The following is a 12,392-nucleotide window of genomic DNA, read 5'->3' as shown; positions in this document are numbered from 1 at the left end:
CTGTTTCAGGGACACTTTTTGTTTATAAAATAATGATTTCTCCATAATTTTCATTAAGAAAAAAAAATGTGTCAGTAACAGGGCTTTATTATCCTTTGGACACATACATGTATTTTTTTCTGAAATTGCAGATGATTCTTCATCAACATAACTCAATAATATGATAGTATTATCAGTGGGTATGTCTCTCAATGTTATCCACAAGATAGGAATTTTAATGCCCCAGAATTACAAAGTTCTCTTTTACAGAAATTTATTTATTTATTTACTTACTTATTATTGCTTCCCATTACCCTCTTCACAATGAGATATTGCTACCCCCACTTCAATTTTGTTAGCTTATCTCCTTCTAGTCACCCTAGTAGCTGCGCTAGCTTTGCAGCAGCTCTGATCTCACTTCCCAGATGGCAGGGAGGACTGCCTCCTCCCAAACGGCAACACAAACTGACTTGCAGGGAGTGGCAAATCTATACTTCATTCTCCCCCTGGAAACATCTTATTTGCAGTACTCCCAGACCCTTCTTTCTCTCTGAACTTCTCAGCTAGGATAACTAGAACCAGGATACATATGGCATCTGGCTTTGCAGAAGGATGAACACAAGGAATAGTAATAATAAAAGCAGCAGAGCATGGGCTTTTTTCTTAGCAAAATAAATTCAGTAATGCAGCACTAGTGACTAATAACAACAGTCCATTTGTAAGTCTTGTGCTTATCTTAAAAACATGAGGAAATGGCATATCAGTTGTTCCAGATTATAGGATCTTGTTCTTCAAACTAAGAAACAGAGAAAAAGGTACCCAGAAACTTCACTGTTGCCTTGTAATTATATCTCAATAGTGCATTACTGGAAGATAAATCAGTATTTCATATATATAAAGTATGACCATTACACTTGGCTAATACATACCAGAGTTGCACTCTATACTGTCAAATGTTAAACAAAATATTATTACTTGCCCATTTTGATAAAACAGATTATTCTCTCAAGCTGATTCACCTTCCAATTGTGTTGTGAGATGTTGAAAAACTAGATTTCCTCTTGATAAAATAGTTCCCAGTTTGGTCATTAATAGACTTTATGGATATTTCACCTGCAGTGGAAATTTTTTTATGTTCAGTTTAATGAAAAGCAAGATCTTTCATTAATATGGAAAAAGCCCTAGGTGCTTTAATTTCAGTTTTCCAGCATTTATCTTATAGCTAAAAATAAAATTAAAAAGGCCATTCTTATGTCTTTGGCTTGGATAACCTAAGAAATAAAGGAGGTGGGGAACATGAAGAATGATGTGCATTTATTTGCTTTCATTTTCAGAAAATACTGTAACAATGCCTTAATAGTACCTATGACATTTTGATAGGTATTGTTTAGATACTTATTGAAGACACACACTCCTTCTCCAATAGATTATATACCTTGCTAAACTCAGAAACAATAGGTGTGAAGTAAATTTAAATGATTTTTAATGCACGTGCATATTTAAGTTTGCTGTCCAATGTATTTACATGTAAATTTTTTTTCTGGCTATCAGAAATTTTTAGCTCTATTTTATTAGGACAATATGATCAATCTGATGAACATATATGAATTGCTCCAAAAACAAAAAGTACACTCTAAATATTATTCTCTCAAAATATTTAAATTCATTTCAGAAAAGAAATTTTATGTTTTAATTGCCTTATAGGCCTTAGTTAAAAGTAAGAAATAGCAACATATTTTACAAACTGAATCTCTTTTAAATGGCAGTTATTAACTTATTGGCTTTCTTTCAATTCAAGCACCAGTTTTCATTAATGTCAATGGTGACTGGTTAGAATGAGTTTAGTAATGGAAGGCAAATGACCATTAATGGACATTTCAGTATTCCAGCCTTATTTATTTGGAGATTGTATCTATGTTAGAATTGAAATATCTCTTTTCCTAATATCATTTTTTAAAATAGGTTTGTGGAGACCAAAACCAAGGAGCAGTTTTCCTACGTGAATTTACATTGATTCGGAGAGAAAGCCTTCATGATGACTTCCTGTCTGATTTGCTGAATAACCACAAAACAGAAGATCCGGTAGGACTCTATTATTCTAAAAATCTTAGTAGAAATACCTGTGAGAATACAGATTTTTGCCGATACACTGGGTGCTCTATCAAATTCCAGAAAATTACAAATTTAATTTATTAATTAGAAATGTTGCCCTGAAAAATATTGGAAATTCCATATAAATAAAGATATGTACATAGGGTGGGTGTTAAATGCATTTGAGATTACATTCTTTTAGGGAGAGATTTTTTTCTGAAAGAAGCACAGATTGGTCTATAGCTTTCTTAGGAAAATTCTTTTTCAGAATTTTGGCAGTCTAATTTGCTACTGTTATTTGATTTGCACATCCAAAGGGAGTTTATTTGTTATTAAATTTTAAATGAGTAAAGTTCAATTCCTAGATTATTTAAGAAATAAGTTATGCTTTAAAAAGACACATGTTATAAAATGAGCAAAAGTCGATTACAAAAAGATAAAATAGCTTCATGGAAAACATAATGCAATTTTCACTCTCTTCTGTGCATGTCTGACAAGATGTTTGTTTTGAAGTCTGAAGAATTTCAGAATGTCTGTTAAGCAGCTAATTCTCTGATGTTGCATAAGAGACGAATATGGAAGTAAAGAAGCTGAGAGTCATAAACATAATCCTGCCTTAATATGAAACAAAGCAATTCAGCTAACTTTAAACTGAAGTAAATTTATGGTTCTAACACTTTCAAGGGTTGAAATTTTATGGTGTCCAACAGACTGTGGTATAACAGAAATAGTGGTGCATTAGCTTCTGATATTTCCATGAACTGCTGATGTATTTTAAGGATTAAAATTCAAAATAAAGAATCTGTAGAACAGGAAAATAAAAGTGACTCTAGAGTAATTAAATGTTGGCACAGCCATGCTCACTTCCTTTTAAATCAACTTTTTTCTCATAGCCTTAGAGGGCAGTGCCTGAAGTTACCTTTCTTTCAAGAGTGAATGTTAGCCAGTTATCATTGGTGGAAGCATGTAGAGCTAGGACTTCGGAAGGATGGGGCGGAAGTCTTTTGATAAGTCTTGTTGCTCAGGTCAAAGAATCCAGTTAACAAAGGGAGTGAAGGCATTAAACAATCCACTGTGTTTGTGCTAATCTATCTTGTCTCAGACAAGTTATCCTTAATGCTTTACAACCTCTAAAAGAGTTTTCAGATCAGGCAAAACCAACACTTTTTTCTTTCACTGTGGGTAATTTTATGGCAGTTCAGAATTGCATCAAGCAAGTGCTTGACTGCCAAGACTAAAATAAAGATTCACCGAACAGAGAGTGCTGGTCTTCCGCTACCCCCATCCACTCCTCAAGGGAGTAGGCTGAAATTGTTATTCATAGAAACCATTCATTTCCTGTGGTCAGGAGGACCAAGCAGTATTTTATTGCAGTTGTGTCAGTACCAGTGAACTGATTTGTTGTTTTCTGGGTTGTGCTGGCTTTGTGCCAGTCTTCTGCCTGTTTATAAGTGTATCTTGATTGCATTCACCTAAGCAGAAAGTAATCTGAAAATTATTCACAGATTTTACTTCCACATAGTGGTCTTTTACTTTTTAATTTCACAAGGATGTTGTATCATACCTGTGACCTTCCTTCTGTGAGGACATATATGTATGAATACACAACGATGTTAAAAGAATATCGCGTAGAAAATGTGACATTGCAGTCTTCATTTAAGTATGACCTGGGGGACTTGTACTGCAACCTAATTTCTTTGAGATATCTGTAACTACATAAGCACACACTGTTTCCTCTGCATGACTGATTCAGTCAGGAATAGGTAATATGGAATACCTTGAAGTAACTCTTCTGTATATTGCCTGACATATTTTGACTGTATGTGTGGTCTTGTGATTTGTTTATTGTGTGCTATGCAGACTGCAGACTATATTTCAAAGATAGGCATTGATTTCAAGAAAAGCATTTCTCTGGTATTTAATTTAAATACCCATTTCTGAAATACTAGTGAATTTACTTTCATAAATTTCTGTAACCTATATAGGACATCATTCTGATTTTACAGATGTAGACTCAAGGCTCACAGACATTAACATCAGAAGCACGTACATGAGTTCTCTGTCTGAGACACAAGGTCCTATTTTATTCAATTCACTTCACATTAAATAGCAACCAACTGGAAAAATTTTGACCTCAAATGCAATTACGAGTGTTCAGCACCTCTGTCTATCAAGCGGAAGATAGCAGGTAAGGCATCTTCAAGAGTGACGACTGCATGATTACTACCATACCAGAAAAAATGCTACAAAGTGCCTGCAACACAAAATCTGTTGTTACAGAGGCAGAAATATAGAATGTAGTTTTCCAGGACAGAAAACACAGTCCATGTCTGTAGGACCAATCTGTCTTAATTTACAGGACTAATCCTTTTTATTTCACTGTAATTTCACACTGTGATCACCGCATATCTAATAAGAAAATCTGCTGCAGAGATGTTTTTCTAACAAATGAGCTACAGAGAAAAATGTATCAAAACTGTATCCAAAAAAAAAAAAAAAGGTCTTTCTTTTATTACACTTCCCCCCCATATTTCCCACTTTGGTTATTTTTAGGAGTCCTGTGACTAACATAGACTAGGCTTCTGTTTGCAAATTTTCAAAATCAGTGAGCACATAGATTCCCAGTTTAAGTTGTGCAATGAGAATCTTAATTAACAGTTACAAAAGTCTTTAATCCTTGTATTTTTCCCTGATGATGGCATAAGCTCATCTGATGCTTTCTGGGAAAATTCTGTGGGAATGGCCCACATTTAGAAGTTACCGTCTGAACACTGTGTCTTCACTCTTCAAAATGCTGTCAAAGATTCTTTTTCTTTCCACTTGTATATCCATCCTTGCTCTACCTTCATTAACTTTAGGGATAAAAATTTACCAGAAGCCAGAGGAAGATTTATATTTTTATCATTTTCTGTCCTGTGCATAGCCAGTAACTGTGAATTACACTAACAAAATTATTTAAAGGCAGCCACTGAGATATGAAACTTGTGATGCCTAAGTTATGTTGGTTTTGCTTCTTATATTTTTGCTGCAAAAAATAATAAAAATAATTTAAGTACTACGGAAAAATAAATAAAAATTAACAGACCAAAAGGATTCAGAATATTTAGTGGAAACAAAACTTAGGGTTAAGGGGATACCTATTTTAAATAACACCCTAAACATTATTCTTCTACAATTTTAGGAGAATACAACATAAAAAGTTCCTGTCTATGTTGTGATACGTTCCTGAATGTCAGTGATAATACTATTTGGGATTCGAGAAGCCTTCTACCATTTTAGAAGTTACTGTTATGATGGTGATGGTGGTTTCACATGAATGGGCAGCTAAATTCCAACACAACACTCTCTCACTCCCTCTCCTCAAAAGAACAGGGGGAGAAAATATGTCAAAAAAAAAAATATCTCATGGGTTGAGACAAGTGCAGGGAGATCCTTCACCAATTACCGTCATCAGCAAAACAGACAGTGTACAGGAGATTACTGTAATTTATTGCCTATTGCTAATGGACTACAGCAATGAGAGCTAAAGAAAAATAAAAACACCTTTCACCCAACCATCCTCTTCTGCCTCCTCCCCAAGTGGTGCAGTGGAATGGGGAATGGCAGTTATGGTCAGCCCGTAACGCTTCATCTGTACCACACCTTTCTCCTCCATCTCTTTTCCTGCTCCAGCATGGGGTCCCTCCCATGAGATGCAGTCCTTCCTGAACTGATCCCACGTCAACTTCCCAGAGGCTGCAGTTCTTTAAGAACTGCTCTAGCATGGGTTCCCCCACGGGCGGCAGCTCCCCCCAGACCCCTGCTCCTGCGGGGGCTCTCCATGGGCCGCAGCGTGGAGATCTGCTCCGTGTGGGACCCATGGGCTGCAGGGGGACAGCCTGCTCCTCCAGGCGGCAGAGGAACTTCTACAGCGTTTCTGGAGCACCTCTTGCCCTCCTGCTGCACTGACCTTGGGGCCTGCAGGGCTGCTTCTCACTCCTCTCTCTCCCAACTGCTGTTTTGCAGCAGTGTTTTTCCATTCCTTCAATCTGCTCTCCCAGAGGCCTAACCAGAGTCGCTCCCTGGCTCAGCTCTGGCCAGCAGCGGGTCCCTTTTGGAGCCATCTGGAGCTGGCTGTAGTCTGACATGGGGCAGCTGCTGGGCTCTGCTCACAGAGGCCACCCCTGCATCTCCCCTGGCTGCCAAAACCTTGCCATGTAAGCCTGTGTTCTGATTTTGCGATAGACTTACCGACTAAAATTTCTCTACACCATTATTAATTGAGAATGATAGCAAACCCTGTATTCAGTAATGAAAACCAAAGTGTCTAACCTTTAGGTTGATTTTTGTTGTTATTTGTTTTGTTTTCTGTGTAATATTTGATATAAAGTGTATTGCTCATACCTTTCAGAAGGAGGGAATAATTTCCTGGATTTAAATAGAAAAAAAATATTTATTCTTTATTTTTTGAGCCATGTTTTTTGTTGTTTTTCCTTTGCGGTCTGAATTATTTGATGTGTAGAGGCGCAGTATGCTTGGAACATGCTTGTTAAGTAAGGAATTTCCAAGGTTCTCAGTTCAAGATCACATTTTTCTAAACAGTTATAACACCATGCTGCAGAATCCTGGTTTGAGCTCCTTAGGGCTGGAGAAATCTCCACCAGTCTGCAGGAATTACAGGGCCTGTCCCATACATCTACTGACATGATGAATAAAGAAAAATTATTTGGTGAAAAGAAGGGCTCCTCTCTGACTACCTCTACTTTGTTTTTGCTCTGTAGAGGACAGATCTCCCTTGTGAAATCAAGACAGCCTTACATTTGCTGCTGTCAACCCAATTATTAAAAAATCATGAGTCTCTCCTAACAAAGCAATGAGATTGAGCTCAATATTTTGGGGTGTATAGAAGAGCTACCTGAACTTTTACTTGCAGTCTGACATTAGGAACTCTTTAAGCACTTTCTGACCAGGAAATATAATACCTTCAGAGAGATCCCAAGTCAAACTGGGACTTTCTCTGCAGTTGTAAGGAAAGCAGTGGGAAACAATTAGGTCACAGACTTCTCACAGGCCACCTGTAGCAGGTGCATGGTGTGATAGAACATGGTTTGTGAACCTTGCTTTCATGCCATAACCAATTGGTTTCGTTAGATAAACAGGATGTCCCTAGGCTACAGTTTAACTATCACTGTTGTAGGAGAATATAATCTCTTTAGAAATGAAAGCAGCTTTTTCAGGTTTTTCAGTGAAATGTAAACCTGACTGCAGATAATGGAATTCTGGATCTAATCATGTTTGTTTGATTCAGCACTTCAGAAAGTCACTAGGCCACTGGCTGGTAAATTGTGTTCTTATTTTACTGAGTAACATCATATTTCTTACTTCTTTTATCACAACTGATAATTGTCAAGTTCTGTCATATATCTCAGTACTCTTAAAAATATATTTTGTTAAACTTATGCCTCATGGTTCAATCCATGTTTATGGCTGCTCCTTATCCACTTGCCGTTTTGAACACTGATATTTTTCAGTGTAAATCTTTTCCTGTCACAACTTCTTTGAAATGTTTTTCAGTCTATAATTACTTTATAAAAATGTTAGTTATTTCTTCCAGATTAAAAACTTTATCAAGGTTAGTATCTTAAAGTTTTATCTTTTTTTTTTTTAATAATGTATTAAATATATTTAGAGGTGTGTGGATAATCAAAAACAAAAATAGGATGAACCATTGGCATGAACCTACATGCCTCATTTCTGAATCTCAGTATTTAGATTGCAAAGGGTCCTAATGCTTCTTTGTCCATTCTTCTGATTGCCTCTTAATGATATTTTTTCCATAGCTTTAAAGATAGAAGCATGACCATTAAATGGTTTGGACCTCTTATTGTTCCTATTTTTTTTTCTTTTTCTGTTAGAAAGCCAATCAAGACACCACTGCTTGGAATAACTAAATAAATAAAATTTTTAAAAAAGCATTCCAAAGCTTGGAATCCAGGTTCCACAGCTGCCAAAACTGTCCCATGACTGCATCTAGTGCTGGAGTTGACGCAGGAGGAAAGGAAGCTGTTTTTAGAAAGACTGAGTTATTAGCCTTGCCTACATTAGGAAAATGAAAAATTGAAAAACAGCTAAGCCATTGTTTGTGTAATGATATAGAATGTTATTTGGTCTACCACAGTACATAAACAGAGCTTAAATTTATTAATAACTGTTCCCAATACCTATTCCTAACAACGGAAAAATTCCCTAGTTTCCATCAGATTAAGTAGTTATTTTGTTTTCTTCAGTGAAGTTCTGGAAATTCTTTTTCATGACACTGTTTCCACTCTAGGGAATTCAAATAAGTAGCAGCTTATTTTGCACTAATAAAATATGGGGATGTTCTTTGTGTGTGGAAGTCTTGCTTCTGTACAAGTCTTGCTTCTGTACATTTTAATAAAGGTCTTATGGTACTGTAAATTGCAAATATAGTGTAAATAGTTCATGAACGAAAGCAGTTAAGAATAGTTATTACACTCAAAATATTTACAGTTCGAACTTTTCAAAGTAGACATTCAATATCACTTTTGTAAGGTCTTCATTAAAATAAGGAGCCCCTCTTTTTCATATTATTAGCAGATTTTGTTTAGTCATTTTAATGCAATTTATTAATTAAGGTACAATGGGTGTATGGTAAGCATCAAGTAAGTAAATGAAAGAATAATGTAAAAGATCGCTAGCAAGGAAGACAGGATACTGTCCTGAGGTATTTCAAACTTCTTCCTCTAGCTGAGAAAGCTATAATCTTTTAGCAGCCAGTGATGATGAAACAAATAGCTCACTCAAATGTTTTGGAGGAAAACGTTCAATTTTTTGAAGGAGGAGGGGGGACTTAGCTTGCCTCCCTGACTAAAATAAATAAATAAATATCTCTCCTGCTAAGAAAATATTCCTCTTTTTCTCTTTTATAAATTTTAAGCTACCGTACTAATAATAAAATGTGGTTGCATAGCTTTATATGCTTGCAGGTTAGCACTTTTCATGCTTTCATATATCTGTGTTAGGTTCATATAACTTTGAAGTTCTAATAGCTTCTTTACTTTCTCATATGTGCTTATATGATATATATTTATGCCACGTATAGCTTATTGCTCTTTATTTGCATAGATTTAGACACACACACACTTTTATATATATGTATAGGCCTATCTAGATGCCACGTTTTTAACACAAGTCTCAGAACTCTGAAGCAATGTAGACATTTTAGCAAATTCTTACTAGTAAGTTTTCTGAAACAAAGTGGAGGAACAAGTTAGAGCTAATTCCTTCAGTGCTGATTTTCCAGCAGTTATAATGAGACTTCTGAAAAATGGCCTGTGATGCCTTATGACTAGAGGCTTTTCAGGAATGCTTCTCTTGCTTCCCAACTGTACAGAGCCTTCTTTATTGCACTGAATACAGATATAATTACTTTAGGCTCAACGCTGTCTCTAACAGCCAGTAGAGACTATAACTGTGGTACTCCACTCTTGGTCACTCACTGCAAATGGCAAGGGGATTATTTGTTTCCATTCCCTGTTCACATGGACTCAGGCTACCTTCTGAGGATGAGGGCTGGAGAATACAGTGGAGGGAACTTTGACCATCTAAGGGAGAGGTAGTACATTGGAGGGATTAGAGAACATTAGAGATGCTTAAACTTTTTCCTTTTTGGGTCACACTAAGCTATGCCAGGGCATTATTCCTAGAAAAATTATACTACTGTAAAATTACTGGCAGGGTTCTGAGTTTAAATTTAGTTTTCTGACTTAAAAGTAAGTCTGTATGCCTGCATGTTTCCTTGCTGTCATGATTGTGAGTGTATCCTGGCGTGGCTTATTGACTTGCCTCTGTTCTAGAACACTGATAAACAGTTTTGGAAACTCTTGCTCCTGAACTATGGACACCGTCAATTTCAGTATCAACAAAAAGCACTGATGGGTGGGTATATATTTTGCACCAAGGATCAGAAGGCTTGGATTCTGGCACATCTCCACTCTCTGTGCCAGAAAGTCTGTTTCCCTCTCCCTAGGTCCCTTCCTTCCTTCCTTCTTTCCTTCCTACCTTCCTTTTTTCCTTGGTTATAAATCTTCAGCATGGCCTTACTTTAAATAGCTTGTTTCATGGGTAGGTAATGTGATCCTCCTCTTATGGTTGCCATAATGTTTACAACGGTAGTATTCAAGGGCACTTGAACTTTTAAAAGTTGCTTTGCACAAACATACCTGTAGGCTAAACTTGTGTATATCCATGTGGAGAATAAGGAAGCAGCAAGAGGGTTTGTAAGCCTGGCTAAAGCCAATACATTGTCATAATAAAGTGACTTCTTGCAGAACAGTTTTGAAGCATTTGCTCTGCTCCTAACAGCTTGATTTTGAATGTTAATTACTTGAAAAGCTGTAAGTGGATGACCACAGTCTCTGAATAAATTCTCTGTTGCTCATGAACTGCAGTGCCACATGTGAAAGCACAAACAGTGTGCTTTTGATAATCAGTTGCCACATACGGAATTCTTAAATCATGATGAATGTGCTTAATCTGTTGGCACTTTAATTAACATTCCATAATTGTCTTATTAAATCCTTATTTGAAGATTACATTCAAATCAGATTCAGTTTTATTCTTGTATGCTTTCCATAACTTCTCTTCCCTACTTGTAGCTTTCAGATCAGTAGTGCAAGCCTGTATCCAAATATGTTGGCTGTACTCCATTATAACAAGATGTTTGTCAGTCTGATCATACCAGATTTGTTGCAGACCTTTGAGAAAGAAAGCAGCAAGAGATTCGTGTTAGACTCTAAACTGTGGATTTGTCAAAAAAAAAAAAATCTGCTGCAAGCTATAGGGTGTATAATATCTAGCCTTGAAATGGTAACCCACAGTAATACTTTTTCTGCTACACAGTGTTGTTTCAGTGTGTATTCAAATTAAATGTATTGAATTTTTGCACTATCATCTTGTACAGCCATTTATGCCTACATTGTCTTATCCAAAGGGTATTAGTTTTTTTTATCATACTACAGAGAGATTACCATTTGAATGGGAATTTTATTTCTTTTCTATATAGGTTTTTGCTCTCTCATTCTTATTAAACACTTTCAGTAGCAATGATACTTCTTCCCTCCTTCTCAGGTTAAATAGTATAGGCAGTGGAACAAATTTCTTATTTTAGTATGCATGTACTATGTTATGTGTTTATTATCATATGTATTTGTGATGAAGACAGGAATAAAATTGCTTTAGGACCAGAAGATAGTGAGGTTTGGTCAAGAAGGAAGAGAAGGATATCATCCCTCCAGGAGTTCATTTTTTAATATAGTACTCACTCCTAAGAAAGTACAAAGTACACATACAAAGTGAGTTTTTGAATAAGCTGTGATGGATCACAGAAATAAATTTCTGATCACACTCTGTGTGCTGGATTCAGTTTCCTTATGTTGTATATCTGGCTCATAGAGCAGGTATGGATCTTCTGGATCAAACCTTAGACCAATAATTTTATTAGGAATTTATGGGGAGCAAAAGATGGGTTTAGCGTGATCTAAGTAGCTAGTTCCTTCACTTGCCACTGAAAGGTCTAGATGCAATCTTTTACATTATAAGAATTTTTACATTTTTCCCATGGGATAGGAATTATATTTCGTATTATATTTCTCATCATGGTTTTCTGTTGCAAGAAAGGTACTCAACTGATATGGCTTATTCCTGTATGCATTGCTGACCATTTCTGTTATCTGCATCAATTTTTTTTTTTTAATTTCAGTTCTGCATGACTTAAATCAGAATTGTGATTAAGTAGAATGTAGAAATACGGAAGTGTTAGAATGAATCCAGAGGAGGGCCACAAAGATAATCAAGGGGCTGGAGCACCTCTCCTGTGGAGACGGTCTGAAGGAACTGGGGTCATTCAGCATGGAGAATAGAAGGCTTCAGGAGATACCTTACAGTAGTTTCCTTCCAATACCTAAAAATGGCCTACAGTAAAGCTGGGGAGTAACTCTTTGTCAGGGAGAGTAGTGACAGAACAAGGGGTAATGGCTTTAAAGTAAAACAGGGTAGATTTAGATTAGATATAAGGAGGAAATTCTTCACTGCTGGGGGTGGTGAGGCACTGGCACAGGTTGCCCAGAGAAGCTGTGGATGCCCCATCCCTGGAAGTGTTCAAGGCCAGGTTGGATGGGACCTTGGGCAATCTGGTCTGGTGGGAGGTGTGGGTTGGAATGAGATGATCTTTAAGGTCTCTTGCAATTCAAACCATTCTAGGATTCTTTGATTCTATGAATATTTTTCAGCTTTTTACATTAATAGTCTTGAAACACTCTGGG

At 36.5% G+C, this 12,392-nt stretch overlaps 1 protein-coding gene across 1 annotated transcript in view; it reads left to right on the top strand.

Moving 5' to 3' along the window:
• LOC310889532 (uncharacterized protein) overlaps nt 1-12,392 on the top strand; it is a 251,945-nt gene that overhangs the window by 125,416 nt on the left and 114,137 nt on the right. The window contains exon 2 of the mRNA XM_083817120.1: nt 1,942-2,061. Coding sequence (XP_083673246.1) covers nt 1,942-2,061 — 120 coding nt within the window. The remainder of the gene's footprint in view (nt 1-1,941; nt 2,062-12,392) is intronic.

The sequence above is a fragment of the Anser anser genome (assembly GCF_964211835.1).
Source record: "Anser anser genome assembly, chromosome: Z".
NCBI classification, from domain to species: domain Eukaryota; kingdom Metazoa; phylum Chordata; class Aves; order Anseriformes; family Anatidae; genus Anser; species Anser anser.
Note: the sequence above shows the minus strand (reverse complement) of the source record. Positions and strands in the feature narration are given on the sequence as shown.